Here is a 25684-nt window from a genome sequence, read left to right on the forward strand (position 1 = left end):
CCTCAAGAGATTGTTCAGGCTTGCAGGATCAGTTCTGAGTGCAGCAGGGAAATATGGCATTTCCTCTTGCAATCCAGTATATAAAAATTGCTTCTAGTTTGGACCCTGCAAGTAAAAAAAAAAAAAAAGCATTGTTTAATACAAACAAAGAATAAGAATTTCAGTGTAAATTGGTTTTAGATATAAAATTGGTGCCAAAAAGTGAAGTGGTCCTGAAAATAACTTCTTGAGGACTTTTCCATCCATGAAAATGAGCTGTAGTGTGCTTAGGCTACAGGTAGCCAAACTGGGGAGAGTGCAAGAAGCACAGATCTTAGCTGCAATGCAGTGGCTGGATTTTGTTTTCTTTTTTGAATTCAGGTGAAAAGATGTCAACAATGATGTATTTTTAGAACAGAGAGGACATGGACAGTTCTGACCTGTATAAATGCAGCCTGATTTTTTTCCTGAAAAAAATAAGCCATGTCAAAGGTTATTATGCGTAATTGGCATAGTAATTGTAGCAGTAACTCTGTGAAACTTTAAATTCACAAACATGCTGCGTTAAAGTTAGTGATATGTAGAATTAATATGACTTACACCAAATGGATTAAAAGCTAGCTAATTACTAGTTTTCCATCAATAACTATTAATAATCAATAAATTGAAGAGAGGTGGAAGTTTTAAGTAGAGTTCTAGCATTTGCTTTTGCCTGTCATCCACACACCACTATTCAATCAAATTTCTTTGCTGAGAAGCGTGGCAGATACTGAAGTTTGTCAGACAGCTGTTGTCAAGGTCTGTTAATACAGAGCCAGCTGATAGATTACCAGCTATGTAAGTGCATACAATACAGAGCTGTACCTCTAGAAACAGAGGAAGTTACAATTTTTAAGGGATGTGGACTGAATCTTTGGAAACACAGGATTTCAAATGGACTTCAGGTCAGAGTGACTGTTGTAGATCATGACCGATGTAGCAAGAAGGTTTGACAGTATCTTTGAGTAAAAAAATAAACGTATTGGATAATAGGATTTATTTATAAGGGGAAAATACTGTCCAGATACAACATTGGAAGCACTGGCAGCAAAACTTGAGAGTATGCCAAGATATACAGTAAAATTCTAACTTCTGGAAAACTTGCCTTGCAGTATGAAGTACAGAGTGAAGCCTACTGAGCTCATCAGAGAGGAAGTTGGTTAAGGGGTGACTTGATCATATTATATGCTGAGTAGAAAAGGATAATTATATTGGAGGTCTCTAGAGTCTAGCTGAACAAAAAGTTGAACAAGATCCAGTGGCTGGAAGATAAATTACAAAATAAATCCCTGAAATTGGAAGTAATAAGAAAATCTTTAGAAACGAACATAAGTTACTATTGGAAAAGGTTGTCTAAAGATGTGGTAATTTTTCATGCACTTGGACTCCTGATTCAATTATTTAAATTTTTATTTGTTTTTTTTTTTAACTGAAAGGCAGTATGGTTCAACCCTAATTTTGTGGGTTAAATACAGAAATCACTGGGTAAAATTTCAGAGTCCATGTTAGGCAGGAAGGCTAGACTAGAATATTGTTTCCATGGTCTACAGGGTTTGTTTCCAGTCTACAGGGTTCAAGTCCTGTCAGAGGTTAAACTAGAAATGATTAAATTAAAATATGTTGCAAATCCTTCTTTATCAGTACATGTATTCACTCTTAAAGTAAAATTGAGTGTAAACTCTTATCCCATTTGAATGAGGTAAAATTAGTTGTTTTTTGTAGTGGCCTGTTCTGTGTCTTGAAAGCTATTTTTTGTATATTTCTCCTCAATAGAACTGAAGAACAGTGAAGGTCTGAATGAATTTCAGATATTATTCTAATAAGCTACCTGTTATAACATAGGGAAGAACTGTAGCATAAAAAAGGAAGGTACAAGCTATCTTATCTTAGCCTGCTCATAGAACTAGCTGGAATTTTTTCTGATCTTCGCTTTTTCTGAAGTGAATTTTCTGAAGGATTTTTCTGAACTTCAGCAAAAAATGCTCACTTGTTGGCCCAACAAGCATAGACTAAAACATCTAGGATTCAATGGTGTGGTTATTTACTTAGTTATCAATGATTCCGGTGAAAGTGCTTCCATATTCCCAGCAGACTGTCTTAACACTGGGATAAATCTGCTGCCTGCATTTCTCTTGGGCATAGAGAAACTGGGTTTTCTGGAGTGGTCAGTCGTGGAAGGTTATGGTGGTACGCTGTGACAGGGCTTCAAGAATCCCTGTTGTTGGGCCAGGAGTCTGAAACTTCTGGGAAACCTTAACTATTACTAGAGCAACAACCTTTAGATCCTGGACTTTTCCTTTAAAAATCAAGCTTCTGATGGTCAGGATGCTCAGTGGTTGAGGAATGTGTCAGTTTTAGCAGAGTACTGCAAGGTGTGAGCAAGACCTGTTTCTTTTGGAAACATCATAATTTGGTGTTTCCAGATCAGCATTTCCATTTTGTTGTTTCTTCTCTGTCTGGTTTAAATTGATTCCCCAAATGAAAATAGTTCTTATGAACTAGAATTCTGATCTTGGGCCGGTTCCTCTAGTCAGTGAACTATTTTCAGTTCTGTACCTGTCCTGTCGTCTTGACGAGTCTTCCTCACAAAAGTGGAAAATTATGAATGGCAAGATCAGCCTAGGCTTGTTCAAAGACTTGAGAATCTTTAGCAAACCTTTTCTTCAACCCACGTGGTTTCAAATTGGTAACGAATGTTGGCCGGGGAGTTCTTGGTTTTAGGTTTTCTGTGAGTGTTCTGCATTGGTCACTAACCATCCACATGGTGTTTACTTATGTAAAAGTTGGAGTTTGATGTGTTGAAAGCAAGCCTTGTTGAATAGGAGCGGAGAAAACCTTTGACACATCATTGTTAAAGGCTTATTATTTAATATTGTGGTGAGGGAAATACAACAAACTTTAAAATTTACTCTGTGAGCTATAAATGAGAGATAAATGCAAGGAAGGGTGATGAGCTAAGAGAGGACTATAGCTGAAGATAGGAATAGTTTGCTCATTGGCAAGTGTTAAGTCATTCCAGGTTGATGAAAGCAAATGTGAGATGTTCGCTATTTCCATTAAAAACAAAAGCATTTTCTGGTTTGTTTATTTCTTTTGCTTTTTTCCCTCCTTTCGTAGGCTTATGAAATGAAACTGAGGAAGTCTGTCAATCCCTCTTCAGCCTTTTTATCCACCACGCTGCATAGTTTGGATAAAGTCTTGCAGGGTGGAGTGCCCTGTGGATCCCTCACAGAGGTAACTTGTTTAATATATTTTACTGCAGTTGCACATCACACCTAGAAGTCAAAAGTCACAGATAGGTTGGACTGTCCTGTGTCAGGTGCTTTAAACACAAAATGCACAAAAATTTTAGATGACAAGTGCTTTTTTTTTTCATTGCTAGAGGCTGCACTATTTTTTTTGGTGGTGCATTTTTTTTTTTCCCCAGCATGTCAGGTAAGTGAGAAAATGAAGGAATTAAAGGATTTGGTGACCCTATTTTCCTTTAAAAAAGCAATTTTTTTAAAGTTTTTTTTTTTTTCCCCAGGAAATCTGGGAGAATTGTTGGCTGGATTTTACAGTGGGAAAGTTGCAGTGTGGTTTTTTGGTCAGAGCACAAGGTGCTGAATCAGGAGAGTGTCCTTTTAATACTCACTCTAACTTTACCAAGTCATTCGTTTTTATGAAGGTACAATAAGCAATTAGGACAAGCGTGAAGCATATAGGTATGAGAATGACTTTACAGAGCTTTTACATATGAATGTGACTAACTTACGCAATAAATATGTAATGCCTTCTTTTTAAAAAAAGACTAATTAAGGCCTGTATTATATGTGCATACATTGCAGTGCTACAAGTTGCGTATCTGTCTGTAACCTGAAGACCAGGTAGAATGGCTCTGGAGCACTGATAGACTTTTGCCATGTTCTTGGCATTGCTCTAAAGGGAGTTCTGGGAAAAGCAGTAGCTGACATGGTGGGAGTTTTACTGGAGTTTAGCTAACCTTTGAGTTCTAAGTTTTGGTTTGGTTTGTGTTTTTTTTTTTTTTTTGAAAGTAAATTCTGTAAGCAGTGTATCTCAAAACAGGGATGTCAAATATCATTCTCCTGTGATGGTATAAAATAATGTTTTTCAGGAAGCAAATGCTTAACTTTCCAGAGCTATCTGTTTTGTAATACTCAGCTTGGTTAATTATCACAATACTAAATTTTTAATTTTTTTTCAGTGTTTCCTTAAAATATTTGTCTCTTTAGATACGAGAAAATCTGGGAAACTGTTGCTAAACTCTACTTTAAGAATGGTCATACTCCGTATGTATCAATGTATTTAAAGGTCGTTGGGTGAAATGAATGCATTCAAAGATAGGCTGAACTTTTGTCTGATTGTAAATGAAGAGCACTGTGCTGGGAAAGGTGTTGCACTTTAAGTTTTGTTCTGAAAAAAACTTTTGAATGTTTAGTTTTTTGTTTTCTAACATATTTTGGTTAAAAATACAAACCTGTCTAATGCAGTTATCTTCAATAGGTGATCTCACCAAGGGACTGAGATATTGAAGTCTGTACAAGGCATCTAGTGGATGAGATCAGAACTGCAAGCACTACATCCTACCACCAGTAGCTTGGTCTTGGTTGCACCCTTGTGCCAGATTGACAATACTGATGCATAGTAACTGTTTAATCAGAAATATTACAGAGAGAACTAGGTAGACCCCAGAAATTAGATGACTAACTTAAGAGATTAGAGGTGGTTTTTATGTGCCTTTTAGGTACTAAATGTGGAAAGCGATTAGGGCATGTGTTAGGGGTTTCTCAACACATAAAGGCAGAGAACAATCAACTATACAGTAACTGAGTTTCTCATTTAAAGCCTGTTCTGGAGATTTTTAAAAGCATTTTTGCAAGACTTATGAGACCTGAAGTAGTTTCAAAGATTGGCAGCACTGCAAGTGTTCTTCAATATGATTGTTAGACGAAACTTTAGTAGAATGCTATCAAGTGTCTGCTGCTGCTGCTTTGATGCTGTACTGCAGCTTGTGAACACTTTCAGGTCATGTTCTTTTTGGATTCACGTGACTTTGGAATTTAATAATTTTAATTTGCTCTTTTGCAACTTACTGGGGCGTGGCTGACCAGCAGATTGCCCTTTGGTATTTTTATTATTAGGCAAATATTCTAAGTTTGAGAGAAGTTCTCTTCAAAAGTATGTTGTGTGCAACATTTACTTCCTGACTGGTATGGCTAAATCGTCTCCCTGTTACTTTACCCAGCAGTGAGGGTGGTTGGAAACTTGGAATTTGAGTACATGAGCCACAGGGTTAAGACTTGTGGTGGTATCTTCTACAGACAACGCTTCTTGCTTTTTGAGTGCCAGAGGGATTTGATTTGCATTACACTGTCTCGGACCACTTTTTCCCAAACCACTATTAGGTTTTAAGTTGGAAATTAAATCAGAGCAGAAATTTTGTGGTCAGATGTCAGAACTTTTGGCCAACTCCTCTGAGGAAAAATTAAAGTAATGACTTTGTGAATATTGAAGAGTTTAATCCCCTGGTAGCTGAAGAAGAATTAGCTCCTTGTGACTTCATCCAGACCCTATAGATGTGCCAGAGAAAATATATAGCTTATTGAAAAATAAAAGTATATTTTATTAGGCAGAGAAAAATTAAAAACTGTTGTAGTCTTTACATTTCTCTCTGGGTGGACTTGATTTTTTTTTTTTTCAGAGCAAATTTAGAGTAAAACAAACTAAGCAAACTTTCTGCAGACATTTGATTTAAATTACACTAGAGGAATTTTAGAGTTTCGTTAACTAAGATTGTATTGTTCAAAACACTTGCTGAACCAGTGGTAACTACAATAAAATGTGGTAGTTCTTTAAAATTGTTCACTGTGGATTATTTAAAATCCCATTTTAATGCCCTTTAAAGGAATGCTGATAGAAGATGAAGTATTGTTGTCTTTGGGAATAGAAATTCTCTCTTGCTCCATTGGCTTACTTCCTTGTACTAGCTCATACTGCAAGATTCCCTGTCTTTCTCTCATATGATGCTCATATCCTCAGACATTTTTAAGCATCTCTGCTGAATTAGCTCCTGCATCAGCCACTGAAATAAATGTTGATTCCAGTGCACCTCCCAGGCAAGGCTGAAACTACAAACGTTTTTATGAGGTCTCCTCACAGTTGTCCAAACGTTTTAATTTAACAGCTGGATTGATGCCCTCCCCTCATTCATTTCAAGTGTTCTTTTTAACTAAAAACAGCTGGCGAGATTCCTTGGCTATCACAGTCTAAGGAACATGTATTGCCTCTGCAATTTTTGCGTATGCTTTGGGTTTGTATTAAAATGTGGCAGCTATTCTTGATACGACATTTTGTAATTTAAGTACACTGTATGGAGGACAGGTAATTGCATAAATATGACTAATTTGTGAACTGGAATTCACTAAATGCGGTATGTGCTTCTAAACAAAAACAATTTAATGCTTCTCTGGCATTAAATCTTCAAGTAGATTCACTGATATGGCTTGGTTTTCAGTCTTTGTTTAAAGGCAAAAGTGATTAAAGGCATTTTAACCAACTGTTAACAGCAGCTAATGTGTAACTGTAGCTAATGCAGTCCCTCAGTGTTTCCCTGTAAATGTTCTGTGCTTCAAGTCATGCAGCTGCTGCTTAAAACAAACCCATAGCAATATTTTAGTATCTTGTGGTGAAAGGGTGTTTGTACTTAAAAACAAACTATTGTGCATTTAGGCTCAAAAATCAGTTTGATTTTTCAATCTGTTGTAAGGTTTCTTTTTTAATTTAAAACAACAGCTCTGTATTTAAGCCTTTGTTTTGGCAGTACTAGGTGTTTTGAGGAGGTATGCTTCATTTTGCGGTTTAACTTTCCTGGAGAGTCTTACTTTTATCTTGCATTATTATTTAGTCCCTACTAGCATCAGAATGAACCCACCACTCTCTGCTTTTAGTGCCTAAAGTCACTTCAAGTTTGTATTTGCTGTTTTTAAGCGCTCTTATGTTTAAGATATCATCATCTCCCTTCCCAGAAGCAGTGACAATGTAATACTGTATTTATAGATCCACTGTAGTGGTAATGAACGTATGATTATCTGAACACAGAGCCCAGCATTCATTTACAATCTCTGCAAGATCTGCAGTGGATGAAAACCAGCATACTGCCATCTCTAGTAGAAAAATCTTGCTCTCAGAAACTGGGGAATGTCATCAAACAGTGTATTCTTTTGATCCTTGTGGTTTTTCTTTTGGATCAAAATCATACTGGAACCATTTCACACAAGCTGAGTGTGCTCTTTTTGAATACTATTTAACCGCAGTAGGCTTTCAGTAAGTGCAGGTGAAAGCTTAAAATTGGCAAGCTGGTCTGAATCATTAAATGGTGTTCATGTTGAGGTATGGTAATAGGGAGTTAACACCAATGACAAAACACATGCTGCATAGCAGAGTGTAGTCTCTGGGGCAGATAAAATCTGTTTTATGTATATATGTGGCTCATATTGAACATTCAGTCTGTATGGGATATAAGCAATTATCCTTGTGATTTCTAAGGGAGACCTGGTTGTAACCAAGGTAATGATGATTCCTAAGCAGTCATTTACAGGTGTGAACTCATTAGCTCTGGACTTTGTTTTCAGCTCTAAAGGCCATTGATGTCATGTGAATGTCAACTGTGAATTTTTAAATTCTGCTCTATTTTAGAAGGTAGCACAGAGAGGGAGATGGAAGAGAACTAGGTGTGGCTCTAGGGAAGATCTTCTAAGAGGAGGGGGAGAATAGGGGACCTCAAATATGGGAGGTAATAAAGGATGTCAAAAGAATAAAAGTACAAGCATAATGCTGTGTCTGAAGAAGACCTGTTTATTCTTCAGTGGATGAGTTTGACTGCATGGCACAGGTCCAAGAATAACTGCAAGTTGCTCTTTGTGGGCTGCGTTCTATCTTTTTGTGGCTGTCTCCTTCTTTGGTAACTGGAAGAACAGAATTTGCGGAGTTTGGGCTGATGCGTCTTTGTTAAAAGTAGAATTAGGGTGAAATGAATGTGACATCTCTTGTTTATGTTACTCATCTTTTTTCTTCCAGATAACTAGCCCACCAGGTTGTGGCAAGACTCAATTTTGTATTATGGTGAGTGTTCTGGCTACACTGCCTGTAAGCATGGGAGGACTAGATGGGGCTGTTATATATGTTGACACAGAGTCTGCATTCAGTGCTGAAAGGTAAGATGCAAAATTCTAAAATACACACTTGCAACTTCTTTAGCATCTTTTATCTTGGAGCCTTCAGTTATTTTCTGGACAATAATTAAGCATTTATAAAGTAAACACCTATGGTGGTTATTAAACATTCATCTGATATATGCAGTTATTCCATGGATGATGAAATTAATTTAATAGAATGGTTTGCTCATCTTCCTAATTTGTATGATGTTGCAGATTCCAATTGTGGTATGATGAGGTGGATGGCGCACTCTCTAATTCATAAATGGTCTTAAAAGTCCTGTACCTGCAATCTTTCTTTGCAGTTTAGTTTGTTATCAGGAAGGTTTTGAGCATGTGAAGGCCTGGCATTTTGAGTACAAAGGAAATGAAGGTTTTTCTGTGAACAGTAGGACTGACACAGCCAGTTTTCGTTCAGATTTCTGTCCTGTTTCTGCTGAGTGGGGCCTCCTCGCTGCAGTACTATATTCTCTTACCTCTATAACATCTTTTGTTCTTCTAGTATCTCCTGCTTTGCCCATGTGACAGAAACTGCGCAGCTGTGTACTTACAGTATCTTCTAACTGCTGAATGGACAGGAGGCACTATATACTGTATCTGCTTGAGAGTTACAGATGTGTGCATGTGTTGGTTACCACTCTTCCCATGTTAACTAACTGTTGAAATAATTCTGCAGTATTTCATTAAAGGTAGCTGTAATTTACTTTACTTAGCTACCAACTTTTCTAAACCATGAGGATTTGATGTTTTTGAGATGTCTATTCCTTTCTCACTGTTGTTTGGAATTAGTGAGTTCAAAAGTTAAGGGTCTGGGGGAGGACAAGAAGTACAGTAGTCTCATCCTTGTTTGTGTAGAAAAATGGGCAGAAAAATGTTCATTGAAATAATTTATATATTTCAGATGACTTGGTAGTTACTCCAGATTCTGGCCATGGGTATATCAAAGCAAATGTATTTGCATTGTTTAATCATTTGAAGTTATCATGGATGAGAAGGTGGGGTTTCTAACCCTTTTTTTGTCAAGTTAATTTCACAAAAGTTTGAATTACTTTAAACTGGAAGTGGAATATATCAAAGAAGAAAAGCTTCAAGCAATGGCTCTGCCAAGTATGGTGCTCCCTTCTTACATACCACTTAATTTTTATTTCAGGTCCCTGAAATGTAGGTAGTAAAAAAGGGTAGGACCTAATGGGTGAGTTAAGACTTGTTGCTTAGAAGCAAATGCTAAGGAAAACAGGTGAACGTGAAAATGGAACTGCTGAAAATAGAGTAGGATGTAGAAGGGAAACATGGTAAAAATAGCATTATTACTAAGGATGAGACTATGTATTGAATCATATTTAGTATTGCTCAGTTGGAAATGATAGCTAAACACAATTTCAGCAGACAAGCTGTATCTTACACTTTGTGTTGCAACCTCTAAGGAGCAGCACCAGCAGAGTGAGGGAAGTGCTTATCCCCTCCTACTTGGTACCTGTTAGACTACATCTAGATCCTGTGTCCAGCTGTGGCCTCTAGGTATGAGAAAGACATGACAAACTGCAGGGAGTTCAGCAGGGGACTACCAAGATGGTCGGGGGCTGGAGCACCTGCCCTTTGTGGAGAGGCCGAGGGCTTGCTCAGATTAGAGAAGAGAAGGCAAGGGTTTGGGGGGATCTAACAGCAGCCTTCCCCTACCAATGAGGAGGCCATCAAGAAGATGCCGCAGTGGCGCATGGCGGGGAGACAGCAGGCATACATTGAAATCCATTTCTGTCCTGATATATGGAGAAGTTTTTTCACCATAAGGACAGTCACGAATTGGAAAAGGTTGCCCAAACAGGTTGTGCTGCCTCCATCCTTGGAGGCTTCCAAAATACGACTAGATAAAGCCTCAAATAACTTGTTCAGACTTCATAGTTGACGCTACTTTGAACAGGATGTTGGCCTGGAGATCTCATGAGTTCTCTTTCTAACCTGATTTTTTTTATGATTATGTAATCCTGTATTATTAATAGATGGCAAGTAGAAAAGATTTTGGTTTTGTTGTTGTTCTAAACACTTCAAATAAGAGGGCAAATACTCATTTAATAGCAATGTATTTTAAAGGGGTTAATGGAGACTTTTAGCTGGCACTATTTTTATTTAAAGCTCAGAAGTTTCTACAGAAAGCCTGAGAAGAGTGTTTGTATCCCTGCTGCTTTTTAGGGCTGAGAGTTGCTGAATTGTAGCTGTCATACTGGCTGTAATGCTGTGCTGCTTCTAGAAAGGTACTGCATAAAGCTGGCTAATTTATTTCTTTTGCTGAAAGGCACTTCTCTTTTGTCATTTTGCCTGGCAGGTCTTGCTTCAGGGCAGGGAGCATTTTGCTTCCACAAACTTTCATAATCTTATTAATTATTCTCTAACATCACAGTTTAGTTCAATCTAATAGCAATGCTGAGAAGAGTGATCAGAATTGAGGCTGGTGGTCTAAGATATGCCACTGCCTTCTGTAATTTATGTATTTTCTCTTGTGTAAAAGAAAGCTGTAACAGTGCAGATGGTATCCATCATTAAGCTTTGTCAGAACATGGACACTAGGACAGGTAGATGGAATGGCTGTAGTCAGTCTGAAAATCAAAATTGTCGTCGTCAGTTTTGTAGCAATTCAACTCTAGCCAGCTATTAACTGAAAATATACCTGACTTATATAGAAAGTCTGAAAATGATTTGTTTGGTTTGCTTTTCTCTCTAGCCATACTTATTGCTTGTGAAAAACACTAGATGCAAATTTCTGTGAACCAAAGCTGAGAACAAATGGATTTTCCACCCCATGGGCCTCTGCCCTGATTGCATGTTCTGTGCAGTTTTTGGTCTCAGCATGACAAACAGGATTTAGATCTTAAAGAACTTTGAAACTCCATGGAGGTCTGTGAATAGTACTGCAATCTTACCAAGATTTTGGCATGTCATTTTAAGTCAGTCTGTGTGATGATGTTGTTTGTGATGATGTTCTTTGTGATATACATGTCCATTAGGAAGCATACTGAATCTCATTTCATGCAGACCATTGAATGACAGATCACTGTTGCCCAAATGGTCTGCATGATTAATTGTGCAAATGGAAAGACAAGATTGTGTCCTTGGAAGTTCTGCAGGGCAAGTTTAGATGTAATAAGTAATGTATCTAATGAATAAGATTCAGGCTATTGTAATGAAATTGCTTGCTCAGGATAGGTATATCAACATTCAAGCTTCGTGTTTCTGTTTTTAAACCAAATAAAACTGATTTAAAAGAATTTTTCTAAAATAGCTTTAACATTTTGGGTTTTGATGAAAGGGGCCTAAATAAAAAACATCAAGATAACCAGTAAGTTGTGCCCACATGTATCATCCACTAGATGCCACTCTTCTCAAGCTATAGGCAGTGGAATATGTCTGCTTAAAATACAAACAATTAAAGTATTTTCTGTTATTAAAAAATAAAATCTTCACTGTGGAAAAAATTGATGGTGCTCAGGTTGTAACTGTGAGCTTCTAAGTTAAATTCTTGGATCATCTATTTAAGGACATAGATAAAATTTCCTTGTGTTCAGAGGGGTGGAACTTCTTTCCACTGACTTCCGAAGAGTTTGCAGGCAGTCAGCATTTCTAAAACGTATACCATTTAGTGTCCTCAATGATTTTATGTGTAAAATCTCATTTAACTGAAAATGTTGGCCTGTCATCAGGTCATTGTTTAGTTTTACATCTGTGCAAGAGTTTTTTTCAAAGCATAGTTTCTGAATATAAAAGTATTTTGACAACAAATAATAAATATCCAACTTCCTCTGACTTCTTTTGGTGTTATCACCAGTCATCTGATACACTTCCTTAGTCTCCTGTGATAATAAACAGTGGTATGCTAATTCAAGGTTTTGAAGGGTCATGAATTTGCTAATAAGGTAATGGAGAACACTTAATCATGGAATCCCACATTCAGTTCTATCAGTGAAGCACCCACTTAAACTGTTCAGTCATTTCATTATATCAAGTCATGCCAGTTGTACCTGTGCTATCTGAATGGATGTTCAGTTGTAGCTACCTGGCAGCTGGAGCCTCAGTCACTTTGTGACACATTGCTGTTTGTTTGGTTTTTTTCTTCTCTGTTCTAAAAACTATATTTTCTTGAGATTTTATAAGCCCTTTTTACAAAGAGGTAACTGGCACAATGGAAATGGTTTCAGTGAAAAAGTCTCCCATCCAAATGACCTTGTTCTTGTTTTTAAGGAGATATTATCTGTGAAAAGATTTTCACTTTGGCAGGTGTACTTTCCATACATGTATTGCTTGTATAAGTACTTGCAGTCGAACTGGGCTCTGTTCTTTGCAGTCCTGCTTCCCTGTTGGCTGGATCTTGTAATGGATCTTCTGTTTGTTAACAGCTTATTAAATTTCTGTGGCAACACAAGGTCCACTTTATGATTTCACTGCAAGATAAAGGTGGAAGGGAAGACGGTTTGAGTTGCAGAGTACATTTGTCTAAATGAAAATAATATTTAGATATAATAACTAAAATAGGAGAATGCTTGGTCATTGAGTGGAACCTCTTGTACAAAACTCAGAGAACTTTGCATTCAGTAACTATAAACTTTGCAGTTTCCTTCTAGAGGAGATATGCTGTTTCTTTACGTATAGACACATTGTCTTTACCTAGTGTACCACTGACTGTAGCATCACTGGGAAGAGAAACTAACTGTTCTGACTTCCAGTATTTCAGTCTGACTGCTAAAGTATTCTTCTCCTTTGAAAAAGATTTCCAGTATTACTTGGTATCTGCTTATCATCCAGAGGTTTGCTTTGTGAATACTTGATGCCTTATTATCCCTTTCTTTTGCAGTGTTATGCCTTCTGTTTTTTTTGGTAGGTTGATTGAGATAGCAGGAAACAGATTCCCTACTTATTTTGACTCAGATGAAAAGCTGTTCTGCATGACCCATAGCATTCACCTGTATCGAGAGCTGACCTGTGGCAGTGTACTGAAGAGGTATTCTTTTCCAGAGTTTAAAAAAAGACCATTTTGACTGGATTGTCTAGAACAATATTTGTTTTATATCAAAATCTTATGAAGTGTAATTCATTTATTTGAGGCCTTTTCATGTTGATAACAGCATGGTCTCTAACAAAGTAAAATTGCTACAGGAAGACTGACATTGCTTTTCTCATTTCATAGCATGTGACTAATCCAGCTGATGTTTTTTAACTTCTGGTAGACTTTCTATATGATCTGATCCTTGTAAGCCTTAAAGGGGAGTGTTCCTGTGACAGGTTTTGTCTTGGCGTGGATTGTGGAGAGACCATAGTGTAAGAGTAAGTTTTCCATGAAATAGGAGTTTGCTCCTCCAAAGCACAGTTTACTTCCAGGAAGACTGGGACCCCTCCAGCAGTGGGAGGAGGGAATTGTTTAACAGTCATCAGCCTGAATGCTGTTGTTGGCAGTGTTGTATTGTCGTGTTGTTACCTTATGTTAATTTGTGAACACATCTTGCAATGAAAATGAATTAAGTTATATTTTAGCATGATCTTGTGTATTTTATTTTAGTGGGAGAATTATTCTAAGAATAGTTTCTTCTTGTAGTGCAGCTTTGAGAGAAGAGCTAGTAGCATATTATCAACTGATTAGGTTTGGCATACAGTCTCTGGAAGCATATAGTAATGGATTTGACCTTCTGCATACATAGACATCAAGGATTCTGGTGTTGGAAATGGGTCACTGCTACTGTAAGCAAAAAGGCACAGTTACAATGCCCACTTAACTTGCTGTCTCCCATTCAGGGGTTGTACAGCATAGCGTTGCTAACTAGAGATTCTTCCAAACCTGGAGGATTGGAAGAGGTCCTGCCTTGGTTTATGTGGCCCACTGGAGCCTCAGATTCCTTTCCAAATCTCTTCAATACATTCAGATGTTAGTGGAGGTGGTGCTTGAGGGGGAAGAAGAGGGGCTGACTTTCAGCTTATTAAAGTAAACCTTTATTTAAACAATTTCAGAGTTATAAAATGGTTCTATTGTGTAAATAATGTTATCAATGACTGGTTTTTTGTTGTTTTTTCTTTTTTAGGATTATGTCTTTGGAAGAAGAAATTATTTCAAAGAAAGTTAAACTTATAATAATTGACTCTGTTGCTTCAGTTGTCAGAAAGGAGTTTGACACAAAACTCCAAGGCAACCTGGCAGAGAGAAGTAACTTTTTGGCTAGAGGAGCATCAGTGTTGAAGTATTTGGCAGAGGAGTTCTCAATACCAGTAAGTTCTTCCTCCTTTCCTAAGTTTTTGCCTTACAGTATCAAGTAATAAAATCTGAGAAGGAAGAAAATGACAAGATGATGAAAACCACAAAAAGCTTCTAGCAGGAATCTTCAAGCAGGTACCATTTGGAAAATAGTTGGGGAATGGGGGAACAGTAACTGTTCTGCTTGGTGGTTTTTGTTGTTTGTATTTTTTTAAAGTTTTTTTTATTTAGGGCTTCAAATAAGGGTTTACAGTATTCTCCATCTGTGTTTCAGTGCTTTGTTTTCTATTTTTTTTACTTTAAATCTTGTATCTTATTTTGCTGCCATTAGATATTGCTTACCCTGATGGTTCCCTTCCAATGCAATGCTTACTCTAACTAGTGCATACTCTGACTAGTTGAAGATCTTTTTCTGCCTCTGTTCCTTCTACTTAAGTGTCGAGAATCTCAAAAGGCCTTATGCTCTGGAGCAGTGTAACTTCCTTTTGTGACTGATAATGTGTGCTAATTAATGCAGGAAGGAAGGTAACAGCTCAGCAAATCCTTGCCTGTGGACTTGACCATGAAATACAAAGGAAGACATGGACACTCAGTGCAGGGACTGGGTGGAACCGATTGAAAAGTGCTTTAGAAGGTGTAAGCTGCATAAATGTGTGTGTTCCTTCATTATGTAATCCATGGAGGATCATATCAACTCAAAAGATGTTATTGCGACTCAACTCTTGGAAGTATTTCCTAGTATGGGTAACCTACTCGTCACTCCAGTATGAGAGAAACTGTGGCAAGAACTTGAGTAAGACCGGTGAGGCCTTTTCCCTCTGATGGTCCTGAGGTCACAGCAACTATCATACTAGAAATATGCACATCAGAGGTGTGGAACTGGCTGACTTAAGAGGAATGGCTTTCCTTCTGCTGTGTAATTTCTAAAGACTTTTGATGGAGAGGATAAAACCCTGTGTACATGCCTTCAAAGTTCAGGTCAAAAGATAGTGTCCTAGTTAGTGCACCCAATCATGTTTATAGCACTTTAAAAAGCCAGGAAAGAATTGTGTGTAAGTATGTGCACTCTCATATTTTGGGGAAATATTATGCAGCCCTTTGAAAAAGGAGAGAAGTTTTATGGGAAGATACTATTTTTCTCTATTTCTCTATTTTCTTCTCCCTTAGACACTCCCTGCTCCCCTCTCCACCTTCATTAAAATGGTGAAGCTGGGCTGGATTGGAGTGTCTGACAGTTCAGGCTGCTGCCGTGCTGACAGTCAGAGGGACGGTGTTGATATTCACAAAAGTCTTAGGCTACTTCACACTGTCCAACTCTAAGAATGTGATCCTAACTCATCCTATGTAAGAAGCAAAGAGAGCTTGAATGTTTAAAGGTTTCCATTATGTTAAAGCGAACGTGTTTGCTTTGAGGTGTTGGCGATACCTGGTGTGCTGGTCTGTCCTTCTCACCCTGGAAACTTTGATAAGAAGTTCTGGGATTTTGGGCAGGAACTTGTGCTCTTGGTCACAGCTCTGTCTTTGCTAATTGGTCCATGAGATATATTACCTTTTAAATAAAATCTTTAAAGATCCATGTAACTACATGTAAATACACAGATTGAAAGCTTGTGTATTTTTAAAACACCTATTGATTAGGTTTATCAATTTATTCAGTGGAAGTCCAACCATGTTTTCATTTACTGTCATCTTTAACACACATTCCTTGTGGGTTGGTTCCAGAGTATTTTAAAGTTTAAAGATTTGTTTAATTCTGTGTTACAAAATAAACTGTAGTAACTCCTATTAGTTAAGAATTTTAGGAGGGCCTTGGCTAGGTAAGGCTGTGTATGTGTAACGTGCAAAATCCAACATCAGAGTATGTTATGCATCTGCAAGTGTTGGTGCATACTAGAAATAAGTCTGCTGTTGTATACATTGCATTAACCGCTGCTACTTGAGGTTACAGAGTATCCAAGGTTCTAATTGGAAATAACTGTGTTGGAATTATTTCAAATGTTTTTACTTACCTAGAAAATCACAAATATAAAATTGGGACTAAAAGAACATTACTAAGGTTGCAAAGTGATTTAGATCACTAATAAATTGGACGTGACGCAATATGTAACGCTTACTTCATGGCAGAATCAGTGCATCTTAAACACTGAGTTGAGAAACAAGTAAGGGGACTCAAGTCTGAGACCCTGAAAAAGATTTGGGGTTGATGACTGATAGGAGTTGAACTTGAAGTCAATGCTTTTGGCTGTAGCTAAAAGGTCTGGTGAAAACCTCAAGTAGTTGAGCAAGGGAATCAGAAATAAGGAGGTTGTGTATTATCTATTTAGCTATAACTGTTACTGGAGCAGTATGTCTGATGTTAACAGTCCAGGGAAGATCGTGAAAAATAGGCTTCCAGGAATAAATAGCCTTGAAAATGGCTGGGAGAAGGGGAGGGCAGTCTTAGTAATTAAGATGTAAGGTGCTTGCATTGTTTAGCTTAGCTAAGGAAATGTTAAGGGTTTCTTCATTAGTCAATATGTACCTACTTGAGGAAGAGGTATTTGATAAAAGCAACTTTCTCTTCAGCTGACAAAGATATACCACAGTTCTGTGGTTGGAAGCTGAATTAAGCAAGTTCAGACTTCAAATAAGGGGTGTGTTCTTACTGGACTAATTAATCATTAGAATGCATTACTAAACGTAAATGCTTCTTGTCACTGAGTATTTTTAAATGCGCTTTTTCCCCCCATTTCCTAAAAAGGAAATGGGTTAAAATAGGATTAAATTTTGGGAAACCCTGTATGACCATGTTACGCTGGAGTTCAAATGAGTTTAATGCAGTTCTTTCTGTTGGCGTTATAAACTCTCTAGCTGTTTATAATTGTGTGTTCATGGTGTCAGGATGTCGAGTTTGACGTGCAAAAGTGACTAGAATTCATAGCTTTTACCGAACTCAAGGGGAGATGTTTCAAACCCAAGTAGCTCTATATGGTATGAAGTATTCAGAAAAAAGCTGACTGTAACTGCCTCAAAACTGATGGTCATTGTTCAATAACCTCTCTGTACCTCTATTTTCAGTTTGTAAAATGGGGGTAACAGGGCTGTTAGTTGTCAGGATGCTGTGAGGATAGGATCATTACTGTTCAGAAAGCACTCGTACTGTGTCCGTGAACAATGTGTGGATGCTTATTGGAATGTAACACTTGCCATTCTCAGTGTAAAATTTAAATAATGTGTAATAAATGAAACCTTAATCCATCTTGTGAGATGAGAATAAAATATTATATATATTCATTGAATGGCACCATCTTAGCCACTGAATGAAGCAAGTGGAAGTGTTGTGTGATTGTAAGTTTTTGCTTGACTTACTGATTTTTGAATTTTTTTGTTTGTAAAGTACAAAGAAACACAGAGCTTTTTTTCTTATATATGGACATTAGTAAAACATAAGTTGTTTCTAGAAGTGAAATATGATGCCTGATTTCCTTTTTTGATCCCTTCTTCCACCTAACTTGGCAGTAAGCCTGGTTCCATCCTAGGCTCTTTAAATGATGCCAGGGCAAGAGACAGCACAAGGTTTGGATTGCTTCTGGTCTATTGACAGGCCACCTGGCAGCCATACTGATGACTGAACAGCTACTGAAGCTTTTTCCTCCATGGGACACTATGTAACAGTGTCCCTTTTTCCCCTTCCCTGCTCACAGCTGTGACCAAACCCTACTTTTTTCTGCTGGGTTTAGTTGAAACTAGCCAGTCAGATCAAAAGTGATTGCTAGAAACTGAGAAGGACTATAAATCAAACAAAAAGCTCTTTATTTTTGAAATCCAGTGATTATGTAAACCTATATGAAAAGTTTACATTACATTTATCCGTTTTAGAGTATGTTGTACTTGAGAGCATTTGGATCTGAATGTTTTCTGTTACAATGTGTGTTGATGCTGTCTACCAGATTACATATTTAAGCAGCAGTAATCAGTCCTATGTGTTTCCTGTCTAGTTTCCCAACTTCCTTAGCCTTCTTAAAAAGAACAGAATTTAGATTTTCTTTCTTCCCTTCTTCCATATTCATAAAAAACTATTATTAGTAAGTGGTATTCAGTAAAAGTAGTTTAGTGTTCATGCTAGTTGAGAGAGAAATGATGTCTCCATTTCAGTGAAGAGCTAAAACTAAAACCCAATATGACTAGAATTGTTCTTGAGGTTTAACTGTTTAGCTTATAAAAATGGTTATTTATAGAACCTTGTCTTCTAGTTGTTAGTACTTGAGAAAATGTGTGAAGCTACCTAGACATCTCCGTGGAAAACCCTCTAGAAGTGGCAGTTGCAAAACCAAACTGCTTTCAGCATTCTTTTAAATGTCAAATTGAGACTGAAGATGAAACTTGCTTTGTAAATCCCTAAGGCTAATCAAATTACAACACTGGCTGTCCTTTATACTTTTGTCTGGGTCGTGTTCTTAGATCTGTGAAGTGAACCTTTGTTATTTATGATAAGTATGTTGGTTATCATTACTACCAGCAAATGTATAATAGTATCTTTTGTTATTTTTTTTTTAAATTGTTCTTTCTGAGAATATGAAATAGCTTAGGAGGAGAGACTTCCATCTCTCAATTGTGATTTAGAGTGCAAGTAAAAGACAAACCTTATTTAACTATTTTCTAATGCTTTTATTTGCTGTGCTAAATAAGTTAACAGTTTCCACAGATAATATTTTTCCCCTTTAGATGTGACATGCTCCATTTAAAAACTAAAAATTTGCTTTATTAGTATTGATAATATGACAGCAATTAAAGCTGTCACAGTCAATTTTCTTTTCACACTCAGTTCTCACATTTTTTGTTTCAGTGCTTCACACTCATTCTGCTCGGTAAACTTTATACCCAAGATTTTAATTTGCTTTGGAAAGCCAAATGTTTAGCTAAATATATATTTGTTTTTAGGTTGTGTAAGCTTTTTCTTCTCAAAATCAATTTATATGTGCAAATTACTTGACGTCTGCAGTGCCTTTTCTGCTGCTTTTGGTTAAGTGCATTTAATTGTATCACCTCAGCTTCCTGCAATAAAGTGTCTCAAGATTGAAGTGCTTCTGGCAAAGAGAGAATATTCAAACTGTTAATTTTCTCTTTCTTTATAAACAAGTATTTCCATTTGGCCTCATCCTTGCTTCTGTTTTATTCTGTTTCCATGTAGATGGTTGCTTGTCGGCTCCTATGCACCTTTTCTATTGCTGTTCTGATATTTGAAAATATTAGTTTATGCAGAGCTAAACAAATTCCCAAACGGATGATTTCTGAAGAAAAATTGTTTAAATGCCAGTTCCCTTTGAATTGGTAAAAAATATGTAGAAAGTTTGGAAAAAATGGGTAGTTGATTTGTTGTTACAGTATGTAACAAAAGTGTATGCTGACTTTTCCAAAACCATGGAGATTGAGTAGATTTCCAGGTGAATTTGTCTGTATCTGGACTGTATGCTGCTGAAGTGCAAACTTTGTTTTTATACTTTGCTATTAAAAAGTATTTTTAATACCAGTGTTACAGAAACAGTAATTGAATTATCTTTGCAAGTTGTTCAAACTTACAATAAGAAAAACTTTTCTCTGCTTCCAAAACTTAGAGAACTGGTTCCATTTTGAAGTTTTCTAAAAAGAGAAATATCTTATGTTATACCACATTGAAACATGTGTTTCTTTAATGAGGAGCTAACCTTATCAGAAGAAAACATTTTGGAACTGAGTTACTAGAATTTTACTAGCCATATTTAGGCCAGATGTAGTTCAAACAGTTTCTAGTGGTGAGAATTTGGTGGAAAGTATGGGTCCTTTTCTGTTGAGCTGCTGATACTTATGTAAAGTCTCTTGTTGCTCAAGTTTCAAGCATATTTTATGTTTATGTATGTGAATTTGAATACCCTTCCCAACTGCTAATAGAAGGATATTTATATTTCTACATAATCACATTCAACTCCTGGCCATCTGCTTGCTACAAAAGGTTGAGGTTTACGTAATAGTGTAATTCTCCTTTCAGTGTGGGGCTGCTACTTGCTTTGTGTGTCCTCCTCTGTCCCTCCCTCCCCTTCTCCAGCTCTCTCCCTCCTTCCCTCTGTGTGTGCGACCCCCCCCCCCCCCCCCCCGCCTTCCATATGAGTAGCTTTGGTGTTTTTTTTCATGAAGTCTATATATTTCTCTAGGGAGCAGCATGAATGTTAAAACAATTTGTGACTAGAAGACGTAGAATAGTGCTTCTGAACCTGCAGAATTTTATTAAGATAATTCACCAACTTCTGTGAATGTTATCCACAGAGGCATAAATATTTAGAATAAGGTAGATACTGCAGAATTTGCTGACTTTTATTGTTCTGCATGAATTAAAGAAACACTGAATAGCCCTGACTTTTTGAGCCATGGAAAACAGTAGTTAATTTGTTTCGTGAATCAGGAAAATTACTTCCAAAACTAACTTTCTTCTAGTAAAGAACAATTCTTGATCTCTTTAAGATATTTCACTCCCCCTGCACCAAATTCAAGTTGGTGTTCATGTCCTCATTAAATGGTGAACTGAACAGCATTAGAAAATTATGTTTGTGCTAGCTATATCAAAACTTTTGGTTTCAAACATATTCTCTTTTGGTGCAAAGAGGAATACCTAACCTTGTTCAGTGTGCTTTATCAGTTTAAGTAACATAGTTTGTGAAACAAACAAAACATTTTATGTTAAGATTCCTCTGATGTTATACTTAGCAGTATTTTCGTACCCAGAACAGAGTCTACAGCTTTCTTTAATTAAATATTCAAGTGTTACCTTTTGTTTTCTTACAAAAACCTGCTTAAAAAACAAGTGTTAGAATTTCACATAAATACGAACACTGCAGTTTGTAAAGTGTGGTTTGGAATGAATTTTAATTTGTGTTATTGTTTAATTAGGAAAACAAAATTGTTAAAGGGGACTTGCAGACCAGAGTTCGTTCTTTGCCCTCGCTACAACTTCATAAACCCAGTTTTTGCTGGCAGATTGTTTATGTTTCAATTATCCCTATGCTCCACAGTACTGAGCAAAAAATAGTTTTGATAAAAGGGAGTTAATTCAACTGCTAAGTGTCGCTACAGTGGCAAAGTTAGATGGTTTTGTCTTCTCGTGTGGCTGTTAAAAATTATTCTCGGAAGGCACAACTTTGTTTTAGTTTAAAATGACTGGTTAAAATGTAATTATAACTGTCTTCAGTACTGCTGCCATCTGTGTACTTTTTTTATATGTGTCTGGAGAATATATGTTTCTGCAGTTTATGGCCCAACACAGTGTTCCTTTTGGACTGTCTCTGCTCATAAAATGTTTAATACTGCTGAGGAAAAGGAATGAGAAATGGTACAGCGATGTTTCCTGTTTTCATGTGGTGATGAAGTATAGAAAAGGAGGTAGTTTAAAGTTATATGATACTGGATTTCAGTTTTCTTTTTCTTTTAAAGTATTCCCTCCATTGCTTTTTCCATTTTACAGTGCAAGTGACTTTGCCAAAAGCTATCATTCTGCACAATTGCACATATGAAATTATGAAGAAGGAAGGCATCAGTATTAATGTATAGGAGAGGGAACTGAGAGAAATGAGATTTTATTACCAGATTTGTTTTTGATCTGCTATACGATCATGGACAATGCTTGCTGTATAGGAGGGCAGACACTTTCTCTCACATCTGCCTTGACTTGAATTTCTGAAGGACTTTATCCAAAATAAATTAGCAGTTTGTTGTGTCTTCTAACCCTCATTCTTGTTACACTTCTCTGGGTTCCTTTCAGCTGATTTTACATCATCTTGAAAGTGAGGTGCCCAAAACTGAGAGAGTATTCCAGATGAATCTCTACCAATGTTTAGGTATGGAGCAGGATTTCTTCTCATGCCTTGCAGGACATCCTCTTGTTTATGCATCATAGTATGCTGTTTGCTTTCTTTGCAACAGCCTGATGTCATTTACTTACCATTCATTAAAACCCTGGATTCGCATCTGCTGACTTTCTTACTTAGCTAGTTGTTCATACTTCTAATGTGTTGTTTTTCCTGACTTGTCAAGATGGTTTTGAATTCTAATCTTATATTCTAGTGTACTTGCAGTCTCCTCCCTGCTTTCACAAGGAAAATGATCATTCTTTCTGTTATAGATTCTTGGTGTAACTATTGGATAGAACCAGACTTCAAGCAGACTATACTATTTTGTTCAATAAGAGACCTTTAAACGCTGGGAACTGCTATGTTTCATTTTCTAATGAACTTTGCATCTACCCTGTAATAGACTCATCTAGGTTATATTTCTCCAGTTTGAGTAACAAACCTATATAAGATGTTCTACTGCTAAAATAAAAATACAGTATTTGTTGTCTTTTTTTTTTTCTGCCCTGTCATGTTGTTACTCTGTGTGTGCTGTAGAAAACAACAGTAACTGTACTGAAGGGCTTTTATGCCTTCTATTGGGAGTTTGGGGTTTGGCAAGATGTGCTGTTTTGACTGTGAAAAACTGCCTGAAACTTTAGGCCAATAATCTATTTGTGACTTTGCAGAGATACTGCAAACGTGTGTTTTGAGTATTCCATTCTTTTTGCATGTTTTCTTTTGTCTCCTCCTTGTCCTTTGGTTTTATTTAAACTGTAGGTTCTCTAGGAATATTTCTGCATTTGCATAATGTATAACTGAAAGTGATTCTAGTCTCTAGACAGGATAGCAATACAAAAAATAGTTGACCAGATTACAAGTTGTTGGAAAAATCTTACCTGTCTGAGCTCAGTATAGACTAATTAGTGGTTTGATTTCCAGATTCTCTAGAGTTTGCTTTATGGTTGCTCAGCCCCAGGACTTCTGGGAATAAAGAGGACCTGCTCTGCAATTGTTACTCCTAAATAATATTGTACCAGCCCCCTGAGGCGTGAAGGGATGGGGATAAGAGGAAATTAAGATTGGACAATGCATACGTATGTTACAATACAAATGTGCCCCGAGATCAAAAGTAAAATCTTACTTGCTTGGAAACTGGTGGTAGTAGAGATGATTGTATCACTTCCCTCTTTGTGTCTACAGGACTGCTTTGTGAGAATATTGCATTTGTGTGGAACCAGGTGCACTGCTGTGACTGCTTTTTTCATGAAGTATAATCTGGAAGCTTCATGATGCAGTCTGCTTGCTGCTGTTAACTAGAGAACCTGCCTTTTTCAGTCTGTAAAACTTCCTCTCCTTCAACACATGGTTGGATGTTAATAACACACAATCAGACCAAACTATTGCAGCTAGATGGTTGATGATGTGCTGCCTTGAAAATAGGAGTGTCTAGGTTTACAGGACAGGCTTTTCAGTCTGCATGTTTCCTTCTACTGTTGAGGCTCTCGTGCATTAGAAGAGTTGCGGGTTTTACTCGTTTCCCTCCTCTGTTTTGCTTGGAATTGGAATCTATGAACGATAATGTAGGGTCTCCTGAGCAACTTCATTCTGATTTTTCTACAAGAAGGTCCATCTTCTTTATTGAGAACATGTATGGTTTGTATCGTTGTTCACTGAAGTTGCAGCTGTCTATGTTGATTTATTCACCCCAATTTTCTATTTAAAGAAGGAAACCCATTTTAACAGCGAACATTTTAATTCATTTGGCAGAAGTTCAGTATGATCAAGCTGAGGGAGACTCATTCCGAATATGGATTCCAATGAGAATCTACATGATTTTGGTAACTTCATCAAAACTGTCACGTTGCCTTTCTCCAAAATGCATAGCACTATCTCATTTGAGAATATAATATAGTACTTCTGGTGTAATATTCTAGGTAAACAAAATTAGATTTAGAGGTTTTTATTAAATAAGACTGAGCAGTTATCTGCAGAGTTTTAATTAGACAGGAATGAATGAGGTGCTGTTTTTTGTTGGTGAGATTATATCTGAATTTCAGTAAGACTGTATCTCCCCCCCCCCCCCCCCCCCCAATACTCTGTTAACATTTTTGATACTCTGATTTGGATGAGCTGCATTGCCCACCCCAGAATACAGATCATGTTCTTTGTCTTTAGATTCTAGTATTTTCCATACTTTACTTTTGTATTTATCATATATCATACTTTTGCCCTGGGGCAGAGAGTGCTTTGCTCTTCAGTGATATCTGAGGTCTTGACTGGATTCTTGGCAGACTGTGGTATTATATTTTTCATGATGTGCTGGTTAGCAAAATCACCTCTAATACATGAATTAAACACTACTTTTTCATGCAACTGAAACTTTTAGTTCTTGTAGAGGAAGATTGCTTTAAAAGTGCTTACTGCTTACATACTTTTTGTAACTTCATAAAGGTCCCCCCCTAGGGAAAAGGGGAGCTTGCTTAAGGCTGCAGGCACATACTGGTGCTCTGGGTACATTACTTCTCAAGAACATTAGTTTAAGCAAACAGGCTTCAGATGTTGGCAGTCTTTGAAATACCAAACTGAAGTTCTTTATCTGTAAAGCCTATGAGCAATACTAGCAGGCTGCAACTGGATGGTTGAAAGTTTGATGTAGGGCTATGTGTCTGTTTCTCTATCAGTCTTAAATTTGTGCATCAGCAAATGTATGTTAAGTCTTTTTCTTCAAAGATGTAGTGAAATGTAACCTAGGTATGAAATACTAAGACAACTTTTTAAATTCAGACCCTTGCCTTCTGTTACCTTCTGTGATTTCTTTAAACAGTGTCTTACTCTTAAAACCTCAGGTCTGCCCAGAGAGGTTTGGAATGACATCTAAGAACTGTTTCCTTTTGTCTTTAGCAAATTCTCTGAACTCTTCAGGAATAGTATAGGAGCCAGCTGCTCACTTTTTTAGTGGTATGTCCTTTTCCATATCATTTTCTAGCTAGATAGCGAAGAGCTTGTTTGGAAAAACAATTCACTGATAAAACATTCAAGGTTTGCTTGTGTCAAAAGTTGTTTGTGGGGAAAATTCTTAACCCAAAAAATCTTTTGAATATGCAGTGTCATAGGATTTCCTGGAGGGTATATACAACCAGTCGCCTAAGGCTGGCACGTGTTGGGCTTGTATAACTTCCTCTGGTTGCATGGAAGAGCTCCATGTCATGGCCCTTCCTGGCACTGTAATGGAAAGTCATGCCTGGGAAGTGAGTATAAAGTTTTCGAGGAGGCGCCGGTACTAGTATACTGTGTATTAGAACAGATATGCTCTACTCTGCTTCTGTGATCTGTGGTAAAATGGAGCTACTAAAAGTAAACAGATGCTGCTGAAACAATTTGTGAAG

General features: G+C 37.1%; 1 protein-coding gene across 14 annotated transcripts in view; it reads left to right on the top strand.

Annotated features, from left to right (window-relative positions):
• Window positions 1-25684, top strand: part of RAD51B (RAD51 paralog B) — a 498432-nt gene that overhangs the window by 43217 nt on the left and 429531 nt on the right. For all 14 annotated transcript variants that reach the window (XR_011324790.1, XR_011324792.1, XM_069784185.1 and 11 more), the window contains exons 4-7: window positions 3136-3252; window positions 8095-8231; window positions 13099-13218; window positions 14291-14474. Coding sequence is in view for 12 of the 14 variants with exons in the window: in XM_069784185.1 (XP_069640286.1) it covers window positions 3136-3252; window positions 8095-8231; window positions 13099-13218; window positions 14291-14474 (558 nt within the window). In the remaining 2 variants the exon portion in view is untranslated. The remainder of the gene's footprint in view (window positions 1-3135; window positions 3253-8094; window positions 8232-13098; window positions 13219-14290; window positions 14475-25684) is intronic.

Source organism: Haliaeetus albicilla, chromosome 5 (genome assembly GCF_947461875.1).
Source record: "Haliaeetus albicilla chromosome 5, bHalAlb1.1, whole genome shotgun sequence".
Taxonomy (NCBI): domain Eukaryota; kingdom Metazoa; phylum Chordata; class Aves; order Accipitriformes; family Accipitridae; genus Haliaeetus; species Haliaeetus albicilla.